The sequence below is a fragment of the Coloeus monedula genome (assembly GCF_965178545.1).
Source record: "Coloeus monedula genome assembly, chromosome: 3".
NCBI classification, from domain to species: Eukaryota; Metazoa; Chordata; class Aves; order Passeriformes; family Corvidae; genus Coloeus; species Coloeus monedula.
In genome coordinates, this window is record NC_138783.1 from 1,423,764 (window position 1) to 1,442,073 (window position 18,310).

General features: G+C 58.9%; 1 protein-coding gene across 1 annotated transcript in view; it reads right to left on the bottom strand.

The window, feature by feature from the left end:
• Positions 1–18,310, bottom strand: part of ARHGEF17 (Rho guanine nucleotide exchange factor 17) — a gene marked incomplete at its 5' end in the record, with an annotated part of 28,702 nt that overhangs the window by 3,409 nt on the left and 6,983 nt on the right. The window contains 13 exons of the mRNA XM_082279199.1: positions 9–259; positions 342–535; positions 639–712; positions 825–1,038; positions 1,283–1,401; positions 1,511–1,596; positions 1,706–1,815; positions 2,062–2,112; positions 2,384–2,560; positions 2,939–3,031; positions 3,311–3,427; positions 3,803–3,985; positions 6,193–6,270. Of these exons, the coding sequence (XP_082135325.1) occupies positions 9–259; positions 342–535; positions 639–712; positions 825–1,038; positions 1,283–1,401; positions 1,511–1,596; positions 1,706–1,815; positions 2,062–2,112; positions 2,384–2,560; positions 2,939–3,031; positions 3,311–3,427; positions 3,803–3,985; positions 6,193–6,270 (1,747 nt within the window). The remainder of the gene's footprint in view (positions 1–8; positions 260–341; positions 536–638; positions 713–824; positions 1,039–1,282; positions 1,402–1,510; positions 1,597–1,705; positions 1,816–2,061; positions 2,113–2,383; positions 2,561–2,938; positions 3,032–3,310; positions 3,428–3,802; positions 3,986–6,192; positions 6,271–18,310) is intronic.

Here is an 18,310-nt window from a genome sequence, read left to right on the forward strand (position 1 = left end):
GGACTCACTGCCGAAGCTGGAGGAGATGGTGGAGTGGCTGGCTTGGCTCTGCAGCGTCCCAGAGGGACTGGGCGAGGACTCATCATCCGTGTCATCACTGTCAAAGGGCACCAGCTCCCTGTTGCCGCCGTCCACAGGCTCCGAGAGCTCCAGCGACGAGCCCGAGATGGAGATGTGCAGGCACGGCTGCGGCCCCGCGTCCTCCGGCTGCGCCGGGCCCAGCTCTGCCGAGGGGCTGCCCAGCGGCTCCGCACGCTCCCTGCCGCGACCGGGGAGGGGAGAGAAGCAGCTCCAGCATCGCCCCGCGCCCGCCGGCTCCGCGGGGCCGGGCGGTGTCCTACCTGTAGGTGCGCTTGAGGCCGGGCACGGAGGCGATGCAGAGGATCCTGGCGGAGCAGACGGCGATGCAGGCCTCCACCGTGGGCTCCTTGCGGATGCTCAGCAGACAAACCTGCCCCACGTAGCCGTCGCTGTTGCAAACCCAAACCTCGTGCGAGCTCTCCGGGCTGCCGTGGCTGGGAGAAGCACAGGAGAACTGCAAGGGAGCAAAAGATTGGGTTATTCAGGACTGATGCAGGAGCTGTCAGCATCTGGGATGGAGAGGACCTGTGGGATGCTTGAACCCAGCCTCTGAGTACCTGCATCCCACTCCGCGTCTTCATGATGGGGATGGCTTTGAGGAACTCCGGGTCCAGGCAGTTTTTGCTGGAAGCTGGGAAAATCAGATTGGAGGATGTAGAAGTGATGGAGGAAAGGGGTCTACCAAGGCAGGGTGGGGGAGATGCCAAGCCCACCACCATGTCCACCTCCCCCCCCGCTGTTACCCAGCTTTTTCTTGGCGTCCTCAAAGGCCTGCTCGAAGCCGAGTCGGGCGTCGGGGTTGGGGAACTCGAAGATGAAGGACTCGGTGCCATCAGCTTTGGTGGTGCTGAGCTCCACCTTGTTGGGGGGGAAGGCCATGCTGAAGGACAGGGACTGCTTCTCCGACAGCTCCCGGTGGATGGCGGCCATCAGGTCCTTGATCACGTCATCCAGGCCCTGGGGATGGGGACAAGGCTTCAGCTCTCAGGGATGGGCCACCACAAGCCACCTGCCTGATATCCCCCTGTCCATCCCCTGGCATCCTTCAGAGGCTGCTCCAACCCCTTTTGTGGCTTTAGGGCTGGACAGTCATGGCCACCAGCCCTTCCACATATTCTCTCCTCATGCTGAGGACATCCTGTGCGGTCCCACTGGGAACGTATCCGACCAGGGGACAGCTCCAGGGCCGCCATCCCCATACCTGGTGGGGGAAGCTGAGGGTCTCTGACAGCTTGCTGACTTGCCCCAGTGTGTTGAGGTCTTCATCCAGGCGGCTGATGCTTTTCTGGATGCTCTCCCTGTTGGTGGCTTGCGAGGCACCTGTGTGGGGACATGTGCACAGCATTAAACCCTCCCTCCCTGGCATCACTGGCTGGGGGGACTGACAGGCTTTGGGTGGGATGGGACTCTCCAGCAGGCAGTGACAGACCTTTGACGATGTCCACGTCCTCCAGGGGCAGCTTCCAGAGCAGTTTGTACTTGCTGGCAGTGTCGATCACGCTGGCCGCCGTGTACCTGGGAGGTTGGGGGGGATGGCCGAGCTGCACCCACACCCACAGCCCCCTAAAGCCAGGCCAGCTGGCAGGGACACCCAGGGGCTGTCCCCAAGCCTGGTGGTACTCACAGGCTCATGGAGCTGCGGCGGAGCGAGCCTGACTTGCGTTTCAGCGTGGTGCACACCAGCAGGTCCGTGAAGAGGAAGAAGGAGCGGTCCTTCTTCCCGCCCACCGCCTTCTGTGGGGCAGTGGGAGACACCAGGGGGTTAATGACCATCCCTCCCTCTGTGCCAGTGCTGGGAGAGGGCCCTGCCTCAGTTTCCCCATGTGCTGCCTTGCCCTTCCATCTGTCTGTTCCCTCCATCCGTCCATCCATCCATATGTAGCTTCCCATGGGCACACAGGCACCCCAGGACCCGCAATCACAGCCTCCCACTGCCCCACCCAGTGTGTGGTCCCATGGCCCCACAGACCCTGCTCTTACCACTTCCACGACCATCTCCTGGCGCAGGAACCTGCGGAGCGGAGCCTGGAGCTGTGGGGACAAGGAGACCCGTGGGTGGGAAGCCATGGCAGGGAGCTTCATCCCATCCTCATGGGCTTCATCCCCACCCCTGAATCCCCCTGCTCAGAATTGGGACCCCAGTCCCTTCCCAAACCTTCCAGGAGCCCACCAAGGCATGGGGAAAGCAGGACCCAGAGGAGAAAATAAGCCACCCAGCCTGGCATGACCCAGAAAGAGCAGAAATGAGGACATTTTGTGGAGAAGGCAAGACTGACCCCATCTAAGGCCCCCCCATACATACATCCTCCATCCCTTCGATGTGGGACTCGATCTCCTGCACGATCCGAGCGTTCCTCTCCACCTCCTCTGCGCTCTTCATGCCCTTGTTGATCCTCTCAGCCACTTGCTTGATGTTGCGCTGGGCGTCGATGAGGAAAGGATGGTCGGGGTGGTCCTCTGGCGTGTGCTTCAGCAGGTCCTGCCGCGGGACAGAGCCGGGGTGTCACCTCTGGCAAAGCCTGGACATCGGCAATGTCATTGCCCGAGCCCCTCGCACGCTGCTCTGGCTGCAGGGGATGGAGACCAGCCCCAAGGAGGGGGTGGCCATGGGACTGGTCCCAAAATGACACCGCAGCGTCCAGCAGAAAGGCTGAGGGTAAAGGGACTGCAGTGGGGGAGCAGCGGGGTGACAGTCCTCAGAGTGACCATCTCCAGCAGGGCAGAGCCAGGTGCACACCTGGGGACACCAACTTTGTGACAAGGGGTGGGAAAAGGGGTCAGGAGAGACCTGAGAGCCCTGAAAGAGCCATGGTGTCCCCTGCTCCCGGTGTGGCACTGCCACCCCCATGTCACCCACCTTCACCAGCAGCTCATATCGCGGGATCCTCTGCACCGGCTTGATCATCAGGTCGGACAGGGCCTGCTTCTCCTTGTTCTCCCGCATGCTTTGCTGCAAAACACCAGAGAGGGACAGGGATGGGCCCCTTAGGTGGGACACAGCAGGGACCCAGCCTCCCACCAACCCAGGATCACCCATTTTGGCTTTGGCCCACTTCCTTCCACACCATCTGGAGTGATTCTGGGTCATCCCAAGTGACCCTCTTTGCAAAAAAACCAAGAAGGCGGGGGGAAAATTCCCAGTCTGGCAATAAATTTACTCCCATTAACTCCCATCCTGCCTGGCTCTAGATCTTGGCCAGGATCCGTGGAGAGAGGAACCAGGACCCACCTCCAGGAACTTCATGAAAGCCGGCCGGGCTTCCTTGGCGATCCTGACTGCATCCTTGGCATTGAGGAAGTTATCGATGTAGGCAGAGTAGATGTTCACCAGCACATCCTTGGAGAACTGGGAGGGAAAAACAGGGCTAGATCCAGCATGGCCATACTGGGAGAGCCTGGAAGAAGCTGCCCCAAGGGTTAACTCTGGCTCTGGGCTGGCGCACGGAGGGCTCACTGTCCGCCCACCTCGATTTTTCAGCCCTGACGTTTGTGCTCCCGAGGCAGAAACGCGGAGCTGCAGAGCCAGCCGGGAGCAGCAGCTCCCACCCTTATGCTAAGCAGACAGCAGGCCTGGAGATTGTCTCCTGTTCTCCATCCCAGGCCTGCTTGGCCCATCCTTTCATCACTCCCCTGCCTCCCGCTCTGAAACCTCTGCTCCGGGGCTGTGCCCAGGAGCGGGCACACCCGCATTCCCGGGGGGAACCACCCTGCCAGGACCTACCGACTGCACCAGGAGGTCGCCCACTTTCTGCTTCTCGTGCCAGTTCTGCACGCAGTCGTGGATCTGCTCCAGGAACTGCTCGTGGTGCTCCAGCAGCTCGGGGATCTGGTCGAAGATCTCATCCACCAGCGAAGGGTCGCACAGCAGGGAGTTCTCCGGCTGCTTCAGCGGCTTCATGTAACCCTGCAGGCAAGCAGAGACACCAGGGTCCACGGAGGTTTCCTCTCCCACCCCACCCAGCACGGATCTCTCAGCCCGTGTAGATAGGATGGATGGCATCCTGCAGCAGGGATGTTGGGTTGTGGGACACACCAGCAGGACCAGACAGGTTTTGCAACCCAGCCTCCCTGGGTCTCATCCCACCCATGGCTGTGTGGGGAGGGGGACAGGTCTGCACAAGGAAGCTGCATAGCACTGGACCCTCTGTCCCACGGCCTTAAGAGCCACCTTTGCTGTCATGAGCTTTTGTCGCCTCAATCTGCCTGACCTAGCTTGGAAATGATGGCAACACGACCCCAGGATCCAAATGCCAGTGTGTTCCTGGTGGGATTTAGGGTATTTGGAACCAGGAGGGGCTGGAGCCAGCAGGATGTATCCACTGGATCATGCCCTGGACCACCACACAATGGCCAACGAGCAATACGCAGGGCCAGCAGGTCCTCAGCAAGGTTGGGTGGGTGGCTCTGCTATGAAACCCCTGCCCTGCCTCCAGAGCTGCAGAGTGGAGCAGTGCCCCTGGAACAGGAGAGATGGATTTGCAGGAGATGCAGCAGGATGTGGAAGGTCTTCTCAAGCCTTGCCACCCCCTCAATCTGACCAGCACAGGGTGCCGGTGGCTTTCAGGAAGTTGGGAGGACCACGCAGCTGAGCACTGAGCACAGGACCCATCTCAAGTGGCTTTGGACATCTCCAACCAAGCTGGTGAAGGAGGAGTCATTCCCCAGGAATCAGGTTCCTCAAGCTGATGCCAGATATCTTGTGGAGACCCAAGTTAGAAGGACCAAATCCGTCCTGAGGCTCCAAACCCCCTTCACCTGCCCTAATATGTCCAGCACCTCCAGCAGGAGTTGGGATGGACTGTGGCATCCTGTGCTTCCACATGGGGATGAAAAGCACGGAGACAGCCCTTGCTGCAGCACACAGGGACAGCAGGCAGGGCTTGTCCATGCACCATCTGGCTTGGCTGGAAGATGATGCTCCAAGGTGATGTTTGTCCCTGGCAGCCACCATGCCACGTGCCACCAAGCCATGTCAAGGATCTGAGCACCTCATTCCAGCTGAGACAGGGAGCTGGGGACACCTGGAGCCCTGTGATCCCTGCCAGAAAGCCAGGTCCCCCCAGCTGTGCTGTGTCAGGACAGGTCCTGTGCACAAGAGCTCAGGCATTAACACCCCGTGGCTCCCAGCTGTGTCCAACCGCTCCCTCCAGAGGGAAACTGGACAGTGGCAGCAGAGCTGTCCTCTCCAACCAGCCTCACATGTCACCTCAGAGGATGCACAGACCATGGGACAGACTCTCTCTGTGCCAACACCAGCAGGGAAGGCCCCCAACCCCAAACCCTGTACAGCTCCCCCCAAAATCAGCCCCAGAGCTGGGATCCTCTTGCCTCTCTAAGCCAAGGTTTGCACTGGCAGCAGCCTCAGAGGGTGCTTCCCTCCTGCAGCACATCTGCGTCCATCGTGGGGGCACCCTTGTGGGGGATTTATGGCAAGAGCCCATCAGAGTGTTGGGATGGTGTTCCCCATGCCCTTGTGGCACAAGATGTCCCACAGGCACTGCTTTTGCAGAGCTCGGAGTTTTTGGTGTTTCCCCCCGGCAGGGGCGCGCAGCGCCAGGTGACTTCTCCAGGGCGTTGACCACCATTAACCTGCCGAAACACCTTCATTAACATCTGAAACGTGAGGTGGACCCTCCGGCCAGGCTGCTCCAGGGGGGTTGGAACCAGCTCAGCGAAAAAAAGCCTGGGAAAAACCTTTGGCCCAGGTCTGCAGGTGCTGATCCGAGCAGGAGCACGTGGGAACAGGGGACCTCAGGGGTCGCCCAGCATGGCAGGGCCATCAGAAGATGGGGTGCCACATGAGGAAGAGCTTTTGGGAAGCAAGCACGGGAGGAGACTTGGGGACATGATACCTGCCAGGTGACAACACACTGGGCATGTCACAGGCTCGCTTTGGAGATGGAGGTAACTCCCACACCCCGTGCTTGGCGCTGCTGTCACAGTGCTCCCACTTCTGCTCCCGCTGTCCCCAACGTCCCCCCCACCACCCCAACCCACCCCTGTGCCGCACAGGTCCTGGTGCAGCACCCGCAGCCGGGGGGCCGACTTGGGGTGACCACGGTGACCCCATGCTGTGGTTTGGGGTGTCGCACCCTGGCCGTGCCACCTTACCTGCATCAAGGTGCGCAGGGACTCCACGTAGGACTGCTCGGTGTCCAGCAGCGTCATGATGACGTGTTTCCTCATGTCCTGCCCGGGGAAAAAGACACACGAGTGTTTTGGGGTGACCCGGGGCGGGGGAGCTGCGTGCCGGGGGTCGGGGCCGGCACCGGGGCTGGCTGGGAAGGCTGAACACCGGAGGAGCCCGGCTGGCGTTCAGCTCCCCTGCGCTCCCTCTCCACCCCGATGGAGGAATCCGGGAGGATTAGGAAGTACATGACACCGAGCGCACAGACGCCTGGTTTCCTCCGCGGCCGCGTCAGGAGCCCGCCCTGGAGCTCACAGCCCTACATGGGTCGGTCCCGGAGCCCTCTGGCTCTCCAGCGGCTCCGCTCCGAGCGGACCCGTAGGAATTCGCCTCCCGCCCAGCACCCCGGGCACCCTGGAGCTGGGCTGTGGCCCCACGGGAGGCGGATTGATGGGGTGGTGGGGGGCACGGGGAGGTGGCAGTGTGGGACGGCCCGCCGGCCTTGGGAAGCGGATGGGTCGCGGTGTTCTTGGCCATGGGGCTCAGAGACCCCCCTTGAGTGCACCCCCTGCAGCTCAGCCTGGGGTCCCAGTGCTCCAGAACCCAGGGCGTGAAACACCCCAAAAGTTTTGGCTGTGAGATGTTCCAAAGGCTCTGAGTGCAGAGACACCTCAGAAGTTCTGGGTGCGAGATGCCTTAAGGTCTCTGGGTGTGAGACACCCCAAGAGGTTTTGGTGAGAGATGCCCCAAGAGCCCTGGGCCCCAAAGGTTTTGGATGCAGAAGTGCTCCAGAGGTGCAGTGATACCCCAAAAGTTTTGTGTTTGGATACACTCCAGAGATTCTGGGCGCAGAGACACCCCAAAGGTTTTGCATGTGAAAGTGCTCCGAGAGATGCCGGGTGCAGAGAAATCCCAAAAGCTTTTGGTGCAGGGATGCTCCAAGTGCCTGGGGGGCACAGATACCCCAAAAGTTTTGCATGTGTAGAATCTCCAAGAGCCTGGATGTGAGACACCCCAAATGTCCTCAATCTTGTGGGATGAGCCCCTGTCCCCTGGACACATGGGGCTGTGTCCTCCCCAGTGGGGACACGTGAGTGGTGAAGCTGCTCTGCAGCCACAGGAGGAAGTCTGAGCCCAACCATCCTCACCGTGGAGAGAGGCCACCATGTCCCTGGTGGTCCCCAGGGAGCAATGGGGAGCAATCCTGGCCACATCCTGCTCAGTGCTCGAGGACAGAGCCGTGCCTCAGTTTCCCTGCTCCCCAGCAGGCTGATGATGGAGTCAAGCATGCAAGAAATCGTTGTCTAGAGCCAAATATTGGTGACAGGTCCAAGTCTCTCCAGGGAATCAGGAAACCATGGTGATACTGGAGTCCTCGGGGACACCAGCTGAGACCTCCCCACTTGGTTAGAAGGTTTAGAAACACTCTCACTGCTGGATCAATCTGTTGCAATTATGGGATGAAGGGCACTCGCTGGAGGATGGAGCTTAGGGGTACCTGACCCCTCACCTTGCCTCAGTTTCCCCAGCCCTCGCCCAGCCTGTAGTTCCCTGCTGCTCCTGTTTTTTCCTGGAGCCGTCCCAGCTCAGGACCGAAGCAAAGGGTCAGACCCAGGAGGTGAACAGGCTCAGCACCACACGCTGCACCAGCAGCTGCAGGGTTTGCAGCAGTGGGGAGATGCAGGATGAGGCCCAGCTGTTGGCAAGGGGATTTGTTCCACCGTTACAGCACCAGTATTATCCCGGCAAGGGAAAATTCCCACTGGGATGAGCAGGAGCTGGGGGTAAGGCACCATCCCAGCAGGGCAAAGCGATCCGTGGGCAAAGGCAGGATGTGTCCCACTGCATTCCCTATCCCAGCAAAGCCTCTCCGCTGGGGGGCTGAAAATGCTTCACTCTCCATCTGCTCTCCCTGGGGACGCCCCCGCCTCACCCCGGCCTCATCCTGCCGCCCCCGAGGTGCTCAGCACCCTCGGGATCAGCCCCTGCCGCCATGGGAATTGGGGTATTTCCCATCAGCCGACGCCTCCGCGGTGTAAATCAGCACTGGGGGGGGCGGTGGCAGCGATGGCTCCAGCCCCCCCATCACCCTCTCCGGGCGGGAGCAACCCCCTCCCCGCAATCCAGAGAATCCCGGGGGTGTCGAGCTGAGGATGAGGATGGAGGCACCGTTGCCACGGCAATCGCGATCCAGACCCCACAGGTGCCGGGTTCTGCACACGTGTCCAAACATGACGCATCCATGCACCCCTACCTCACCCCCGCACCCCACCGGTCCCCCCCCCTCCGTCCCCGGGACCCCTTCTGCCATCACCTCGGTGCCACCGCGGCTGCCGCAGCCCTTCTCCGGCAGCTCCTCGGCCGCCCCGCTGAGCCCGGAGGTGGCGAAGGCCGCGTCGATGCCGTCCCCGATGTCTCGCATGTCCTCCAGCGCGATGGTGAACTGCGCCAGAGTCCTCACCATCTGCAGCATGCGGGTCCCGAGGGTCGGTCCGTCCCACGCGGCCCAAGGAATCGCACCGAAATTCCCTCTCTACCGCTCTATCTCTAACCCCAGGTGTCCGCCCGAGCCGGAACGCTGCGCCGGGATGCGGCGGGGAGGGGAATAAAAGCGAGGCGCTATTTATATCGCCGGGGTTCGGTGTGGATGTGGAACTACGGGGATGTATAAAAAACCCTCCCGCAGAGCGGCTGCGGGGTGCGAGGCTGCGCCTGCGTCCGTGGCGACGCGAGGGTCCCCGGCCCCGGAGCTGCCCAGGCACGGGCGGGAGGCAGCGGTGGGAGCGCGGGAGGCAGAGCCGTGCCCACACAGACACGCGCGGATGCGGGCAGGGCCGGATCCTGCCGGGGGATGCTGCTGGAAGGGCTTTGCCCAGGGAGGACGGTGGGGGTGGGGTGGGGGGAGCTGCTGCTTTCTTGGGGCGTGTGATTTTTGGGGAGGGGGGGATGCGCGGATGGTGTTGGGGTGCTTAGCATCCTTAGGGACTCCATCCTTGCCAATATCCCCCTCCCTGACCTTGCAGACAGGGAAACTGAGGCAGACCCCCTTTTCCCCGCGGCATCATCACCTCAGCACCCACATCCCTGCTGGCCGGGTGATGCATCCTGCCCAGATATGTTTGTAACGCTCCCCTCCTGCTTCGTTAATTAAATCTAATTAGCCGCTCACCCTGTTTCCACAGCAACGGCGTGCAGCAGGGCTGCATCCTCCCGTTGCAGCCAGTAAATTTCCTCTTGGAAATGAGGATGATGAGCATCCCACCCCGGCAAGGGTGCGTGGCAGAGAACGGACCACTCGGGGCATGTAATGAGAGCTGCAGCAGCCATCAGTGCACGCAGGGATCAGGGAAGAGGGACAGCTAATTGCCACCAGGTAAGGACGCTGTTTGCAAGGCAGAAGCTCCTGCAACTGCAGTGCCCTGGTCACCCCAGCTGTTGGAATGCTGGGTTGATTTGGTTTGCAGTCCCAGATCTGTTTGGATTGCAGTCCTGAGCTCTTCTGGGATCCAGTCCCAGACCCATTTCTGATGTAATCTCAGATTCCTTTAGGCTGCCATCCTAGAACCATTTTTGTTGCAAGCTTGGATCCATCTGCATTGCAAACCCAGAGCCATCAGGATTGAAATCCCGGGCTGTTCTGAGTTCCAATCCCAGATCCATTTTGGTGGTAATCCCAGACACATTTGGGCTGCAATCCCAAACCCATCTCAGCTGCAATCCTGGGCATATCTGCATTGCAATCCAGGATCCATCAGGGATACAACCCTAGAATCCCATTGCAAACCTTCTTCTGTTGCAATCCCTGTTTTATTTGGGGTCCAGTTCCAGAACATAATCGGTTGCAAATCTAGGTCCATCTGCATTCCAATTCCAGACCCTTCTGTGTGCAATCCTGGGTGCTTTTGAGTTGTAATCCCAAACCCACCTGGTTTGCAATCCCAGATCCACCTGGATTGCAAATCCAGGCCCAACTGGACTGCAACACTCGGGGTTGCGATCCCAGACCCACTTGGTTTGCAATCCTGGGCCCATCTGTGTTCGAATCCTGGGCCCATTTGGGTTCGAAACCCAGACCCATCCGGCTGTAATCCCAAACCCATTCCTTTGCAATCCCAGACCCATCTGGGTTACAATCACAGACCTACCCGGGATTCAAACCTGGGTGCAGCCGCACTGCAATCCCCAATCCACCTGTGCTACAATCCCAATCCCATTCCTTTTGCAATCCCAACCTCATTCCTGTTGCAATCTTAGACCCAACAGGGAAGCAAACCTCAGTCCATCTGCATTGCAATGCCAGATCCATTTGGGCTGCAATCCCAGAACCATTCCTGTTGGAATCCTGGACCCATCTGGGGCGCAGTTTTGGACCCGTTAGGGCTGTAACCCCAGATCCATCTGGGCTGCAATCTCAACCCCATTCCTGCGGCAATCCCGGACCCATCAGGAATGGAAACCTGGGTCCATCTGCATTGCAATCCCCAATCCCTCTGGTTTGCAATCGCAATCCCATTCCCCTGGCAATCCCAGCCCCATTCCTGCTGCGGTCCCTGCCCCGGTTCAGCCCCGGCGCTGCCGCCGTGACGCGGCGGCTCCGCCCGCAGCAACGCCTCCGAGCCCTCCCCCGGGACCGCCTGTCCCCGGGGCGATCCCTCCATGCCGGGAGGGCCCTTCCTACTCCCTGAACGCCACCCTTGGCTTGGCTCAATCCCTTCATCCAGCCCAGCATCTCCCCGCGGGAGCACTGCAAGGAGATTCTCCGGTGTCTGCTGGAGAGGTTGAGCTTTCCTCCCATGGGTTCGGAATTCCCCCTCAAAGCCACCCAATCGCTCGAGATGTGGCACGGGAGGGAGGATGGCTGGAGAAGGGTTAAGCCCGTCCTGCCTGGCGCAGGGCAGAAGAAGCCGGGCCGAATCCCGCTGTGCTTTCGGGGGCCCGGTGGGGGTCACCTCTCCATCACCCAGGGAAGCAAACTCCGGAGCGCTGCCGGCCAGCCGAGCCCGGACCCCCCTGCAAGCGGCCCGCAGCCCACAGGAAATTCCTGGGAGTGTTTGGCCACTCCAACAGCGCTGCCTATTTTTAGGGCTGTCTAAAATATGAGCCGGTTATTTTTAGCAGCGCGGCTCTTTGTAAACACCTTTAGATTTCCTTTCGGACCAGCCCCTGTTGTTTTTTTTCCCGACCTGGGTGTTTCCTCCCCCAAAACCCCAAACCCTCCTGGGAAGCGCATGCCAGTTCCTTGGGATGGAGCGAAGGGACTCATCCCCCATCCCAAAGGCTTGTGCCAGCGTGGCAAAATGCTCCTGAAAACCTAAAGATGGAGTGGATCCGGCACTGGCAGTTTGGGGGTGATTCAGCAGCACCCCATACCTGGGATGGGGGGCCAAGGAAAGGGCTTTTCCCCCAGCTTTCCATCTGACACTGGAAATAAAACCCTGAAGAAGGATGGGAACTGTCCCATCTTGATTTATTTTATTTTTTAATTAGGCTCAGGGTGCAACTCCACCATTTTGCTTTCCCCTGCACAGGAATATCGATGCAGGAGGAGTTTGAGCATCCCTAGGGATTTTCAAACATCCTAAAATACTTGGAAAAGGCCATGGCATATTGTGTCCTGCCTCCACCCTCGTGAACCAAGAGGCATCGATGGAGGAAAGTCCTAAACCACCCATTTTTTAAACAAACAAAGGCCAGAGGGAGAGCAGGAATGTACATTCCATGAGGAATCACAGCTCCTGATGAGAGATTCTCTAGGGTGTCACAGTAGGGTTGTGCGCGGAGCTACCCGAATTTCGGCACCTCCTTGAAACCACCATTCCCAGTTTGAAAGAATCCGGAATTTCTGCACCTTTTCTTTCCACGTATGCTTGTTCCTAGGGTAGGTCCCACTAGAGGGAGCTGGGACATAGTGGGAGCCACTGGTCCACGGGGACAGCGCATGGTGAATTCCCAAGTTTAACAATTTTAACACATCCTCAGCTCTATTTCTACCAAAATCCTGGAAAGCAAAGGCTTGGAAATAAACTGGACCTGCTTCCATCCATCCCAATGCAATGAGCAAACACCTGTGCAACAAACAGCATCATCCTGGCACGTAAAACTTTCTCGTGCAGCCAGAAAAGCCCCTGGCTGGCACCATCTCCCAAAACAGGATGATGCTATTCCATCCAATCCCATATTTCCTCAATCGCTCAGCCTCTGGCAGGAAACCACTTGGGGAAAAAATCACATTCTGTCCTCTTGGGATGTATTAAAGCAGGAGGTTTGACTGGGTTTTGTAGGGCTTGCAGACCTGAGCAGCCTTGCCCTTGGGCTCAGTGATGCTCTGCCCTAATGTCCCACACGTGCCACATGGATGGGGGACGGCAGCCACCAAGGAGAGGATCGGCCACTGCCATCCCTGGTACCAACCACCTCCATTCCATGGCACCAGTCACCGTTTTGGGGCATGTCAGCCCATCCCTGGGTGCCACTGACCTCCACCCCTGGGCATCAGTCACTGGCACCGCTGGGTACCGACCACTGCCATCCCTGAGTACAAGCCACCTTCTTTTCCTCCACCACCTCATCCCTGGCTTCCAATCTCTCCCTCCCTGCTACCAGCCTCTCATCTCTGAATAACAGTTCACTCATCCCTGGGACCACCAGGTCCTGGGGAAGCGACTCCCATGGGAACAGGAGGACCTGTGGCACAGAGGAGGGGCCGTGCCCGAGCCTGCCCGACGCCACACGGAATCACATCCGGGGCTGCATTCCCTCCCTGCCCAGCCTCTCCCTGCTCTCCCACGGGTAAGGAGAGTCCAAGCTGCTCTCCAAAGAGTAACTTCTTGAAAGGAAATAAGAGCATAAATCAGCAGCTCTGATTCAGCCCTGCTTCAGTTACTAATAATATTCCTGTGTTTATTCGCAGGCCCGGGGCTGGAGATGTTTGCTTTTCCCTCGGCCGTGGTTTTTCCCAGGCTCCCAGCTCACAGAGGAGCATTGATTTGGTCAGGGATGCTCCCATGGAGAAACCCAGCAGCAACACCGCCTCCGGGAAGGGCACGAAGAGGAGGAAGAGGAGGAGGAGGAGGAGGAGGAGGAGGAGGAGGAGGAGGAGGAGGAGGAGGAGGAGGAGGAGGAGGAGGAGCAGGGCAGCTTCAGCCCCAGTGCACGGGAATTCAGTTGTTTTCCCTTCTTGGACTTCTCGGCTGTGGTGATTCATCCCGGGAGGACACGGCCTGGCTGCCATTCTGCTTTTAAAGTGTGAGAAAAAAAGGGGAATAAAAGATAAAGGAGTTGGGGCAATTTTTCCAGGGCAGGGCAGAAGGATGCTGGGCATCCCCGTGCTGTCCAGCAGGAGCGGTGCCAGTGGGATGGGGAGTGGGGAGAAGGTAGGAGACTCATTTCCCAGAGCAACAAAAATTCCTCCTCTAAATGCACAGTGAGGCTTTTCCCGTGGGATTTTCACTTGAAATCAGGGTTTGCACCACGAGCACTGCTGAGGGTGAGGAGTTCCCCCCCTGCCAAAATTCGAGGCTCAGGATTGTGCCGGTGCATCTCCTACATCCGCCCTGCACTGCTGGCAGCATCCCATGGATCCCCCTCACTCCATGCCCCCCTTGCCACCCGATCGGAGATGCTCACCCCAATTTAACCCTCCCTGATTTCCATCCATCCCCTGGCACGTTTGCAGAGCCCTTGCAAAACCAGTGGTCCAGGGCAGAGCTGGGGGCTTGTGGCCCCCCGTTTGCTGCCAGCCCTTGCCGAGTCCTGGAGCAACTTTCACCAAATATGGAAGGTTTTTTTTGCCTCCGGTTTTCGGCACGCAGGCCACGGCCCAAGAGCACAGCTTTCCAGATGCTGAGGTCAGCCCAGCTTCTCTTCCCTCCCCCTGCTCCTTCCCTGCTGCCTCCCAGTGGGCTTGGCCCTGCACCCACCGGGACAGGAGTAAATTCCACCCCTTCAACTCACTGGAATCCCTGGATCCCCCACCAGCATCCTCTGCTGCTGGCACAAGCCTCACCCCGCATCCCACTGCACCCCAAAAGCAACAATTATTAGGATTTTGGGGGACAGGGAAGCCAGGGAGAAGGGTGCCCAATGCTCGCACCCCTGGACATCACTACTGGATGCCAGCCTGGCACAAGTGGAAGGTGGAGGTGCCCCAGCTGCCTGGTGGAATGGGGCCAGAGGGCTTGGGATAGCCAGGAGGGAGCCAGCCTGGCATGCAGGGAGTGATGGGCACCGGGAGGTTTTTGGTACCCAGGAGCTGATGGGGATCCAGGTCTCCACATGGAGCCAGAATTCCAAGTGCACCTGAAGCCAAGAGGTATCCAGGAGTCAAAGGGCACCCCAGAGATGATGGATGCTCAGAAGCTGATGGTTGCTCAGGAGCTACCCTGGGGTCTGTGGGCACCCAGAAGCCAGCGGGGACTCCCTGGGTTCCCAGGAGCTGATGGACGCCCAGGATCCAAAAGAGACTCTGGGCACCCATGAATCCACAAGCACAAAGGAGCTGAAGGACACCCAGGAGCCAACAGACACTCACAAACCTGTGGGCATCCAAAGTCCATGGGCACCCAGGAACTGATGGATGGCCAGCATCCAACAGGTACCCAGGAGTCCATGGGCACCCAGAGGGGATGGGGATGCAGGAGCTGCTGGATTTCTAGGATCCAACAGATGTCAGGAGTCTGTGGGCACCCACAGACCCATGAGCACCCAGGAGCTGATGGATACCCAGGAGCTGATGGAGGAGGTAGGAGCCCTGAACATCCCATTCCATGCCCCTGCCAGGACTTCTCCCATCCCTCCTGCCTGGATCCATGTCCAGCAGCAGCTGAGGTACAACCACCAGCCTTCACCCAGCTGTGCCCCACAGACTCCCGGTGCCTGATGCTCCGTGGGTCCCCTCAGCCGGCTGCAAGTGGGACAGCAGGGATCTGGGGAGGGGGGGGACCACAGACCTCGCCAGGAACGCCCACAGCCCACGTCACGTCACAGTCAAGGCGAGAGGTGACAGCTTCCCTGCCCTGTCAGGGTCACGGCGGCACCCTGGGGTGGGGGGCAGGGGGTGGAACAGGGGGGGTTCAGCATCCACTGACCTGCGCCAGGTTCGGTCGATCAAGGGACGAGTTGCCTCTCTGCTCACCGAGGCTCTGAGCCATCTACATCCCATCTCACCGGGGTTTTGGGCAACCCAAAAGAAATCAAAAGGACCAGACCTGATCCCCTACCGCTAGCGACGGTGTTTCTGCCGAGGGGTCAGGATGAAACTCTTCCAAAAAAAAAAAGGCAAGAAGAAGGATGCCAAATCAGGGCAGGCCGACGAGTCTGCTGCTACTCCAGCTAAAAAAAGCAGGAAACCATATCCCAGGCTCGGAGATGCCAATCTTCCCATGCAAACAACTCCCTTTTTGTTTTTTTTGGAGAGTATTGGAGGGCTCGGGAACAGGCAGTCACAAATAGCAACTCCACGGCACCACCAAGGAAACCTTCTCCAGCCCCAGGCACCATGCAGGGATGCTGGTGGCCCCATAGCAGGATGGTGGCTTCTCCAAGGGGACCTGGTGGTGGCTGTCCCCTCACTGGGACAGTGACTCCTCCAGAGGAAACCTGGTGGGGGATCCTACCACAGGTGTCCTTTTCCCAGCACATCCATGCAGGGATGTCCTGGTGGGGTTCATGGGTGTCCTGGATGTCACTGGTGGGGTGGAAGGTGGTGGTGGCCATCTCCTGGTTCCCAGAAAGGGACATGCCCGGGGTCTCCGGGACAACGCAGGACACGGGGGTCACACAAGCCCAACATTTGCTTCCATCAGTCCTTCCACCGCTGGGGTTAAAGGGATTCAACACAAAATACCCTACACAAGGTACAGGGGAGCACCAGCTGCACCCAGGAATGGTGGTCAGGAGGGCAGGAACTGGGCAGACTGGGACCAGCCTCCTGTCCCCCGGAAGCTGAGCGGCTCCAAAGGGAATTTGCACAAAGAGTGAGTTACTGGAATATTTTTACCCAGATGCTGATTTTCATTCTTCCTCCCATTGGCCGGGCCACAGTTCCCAAAGAACCAAAAGCAAACATACTATTTTTAGAGAAGAGTTCATTTACTGGAGCCATTCCCTTTGAAATTCCTCCCTCATCCTCTCCATGGAAACCAAGGGAGTCCAGAGAAACAGCCCCACCGGGATCAACCATCAGAGCTTTAAAAAGAGCCACATTGAGGGAGAGGGGGTTGGAAGTGGCTGATTTTCCTTCACTGGACACATCCTGGCCTGGAAGCACCATGGTGGAAATGGCAACGGTTCCGTTTTATGGGCTCTGTCTGTGCAAGCCGGGCTTGATGCCTTCAGGAGGAGCCATCCTGGCAGATGGACCATGTTCTCTTGGAAAATCATGCCTGGGTAGCGTGTGGGGACTGTTGTCTCGGAGGGGTGGTGGGAATGGGTGGAGGGGGATGGCTGGATGGGAGCATGGACATGGATGGAGGCTGATGGAGATGGATGGAGATGGATGGATGGATGGATGGATGGATGGGAGGATGGGAGTCTCTTTCCCTGTTTTCCAGGGCATGGCATGAGAGAAGAGGAAACTGTACTGGCCAAACCCCAGGGCTACCTTGCTGCACCTTCCCTTTGTGTGAGGGCACCTCCTTCTCCATCCTGGATTTAGGAGAAGTCCCTGCTGCAGCTCTGAAGCTGTGGGATGCCCCACAGGACCTGCTGTGACCAGGTGAGGGAGCTCAGCAATGAACTCACAGCAAGGGGAGACCCCAGCACATTGCCTCTCTGGACACTCCCATCCCACCGGGATCAATATCCAGGGGAAATCTCCCACTTCAGAAATATCCCTGGGAAAGGCTCTAAAGGAGAGAATCACAGAATCACAGAATGGTTTGGACCAGATGGCACCTTAAGTTCATCTTGTTCCAACCCCCTACCATGGGCAAGGACACCTCCCACTAGAACAGGTTGCTCCAAGGCCCATCCAGTCTGGCCTTGAACACTTCCAAGGATCCCACAGCCCTTGCAATGATGGATTAAGGCTGCAGGAACAAGCCCTGGGAAGCTTTGAGCTTCCATCCCAGCTGGGTTTGGCAGGAGGTTACCTGGAGGTTACACCTCAGAGAGACCGACCTGCTGCTTCCCTGGCAAGAGCAGATGGAAGAACCAGGCCAGCTCCTCCCAGAGGCTTTGGGGCCATGTGATTGTCCATGGAAAAGCCCAGGCATCTGTGCACAGATGCAGGCAGGGTGCAGGCAGGCTGCCCAGGAATGCAGAGCAATGTACCCATGGGATGTACAGCCTTGCTCCTTCCCTCTGCATCCAGCTGTGTGCAGTGGGAGCAGCACCTGGATCTATCCCTGCACCCCCGCACCTGGGATCTCCCCACACCAGGATACAGGTGGCACTACTGATCCCTGTTCCTCTGTGCCCGTGCAAACTGGCACCAGTGACCTCTTCATGCATTCCTGCACCTTTAGGCACCCTTGCATCAGCACCAGGAATCTCCCTGTGCATCCCTGGGAATATACCCCTGCACCAGGACCTCTCCACACCCCCTGTATGTGTATCCCTGCACTCCAGGACTCCCTGTGCAGGGATGCCCACCCACACCAGCTCCAGGGAATTCTGTGGATGCACAAGCTCCAGAACCAGCCTCTCCCTGTGCACCCCTCCATGTCCACCCCAGCCCCAGAGAGCTCCCTGTGCATCCCAGATGCAGGACTGTGGGTCTCTCCACAGGCTGGAAGCTGAGCTCCTGCTGAGCCCATTCCAGCCTCCCACCCTCGCTGCAGATCCCAGATCCTGCCAAGAGCCTGACCTTTGGATCAGGCAGCTACAGGCCAAGGCCAGCCCCCAGCACCAGCTCAGCCCAGCGCTAACCCTGTCGCTCCAAGGCTGGATCCCGCCCCACACCACCATCACAGCCCTCAAAGGATGCACATCCCACATGGATCATCCCCTCTGGTGGAGCTCGCTGCCTAATTAATTAGAGGCTTTTAATTAAAGTGGGGGGACAAGGGACAAAGCAGCCCTGTTCAGAGCCCTGGCAGCGAGGAAGGGACAGGGCAAAAATGGGCAGAGTTGAGGGGATTTTGGCACCAGGGAAAGGAAGAG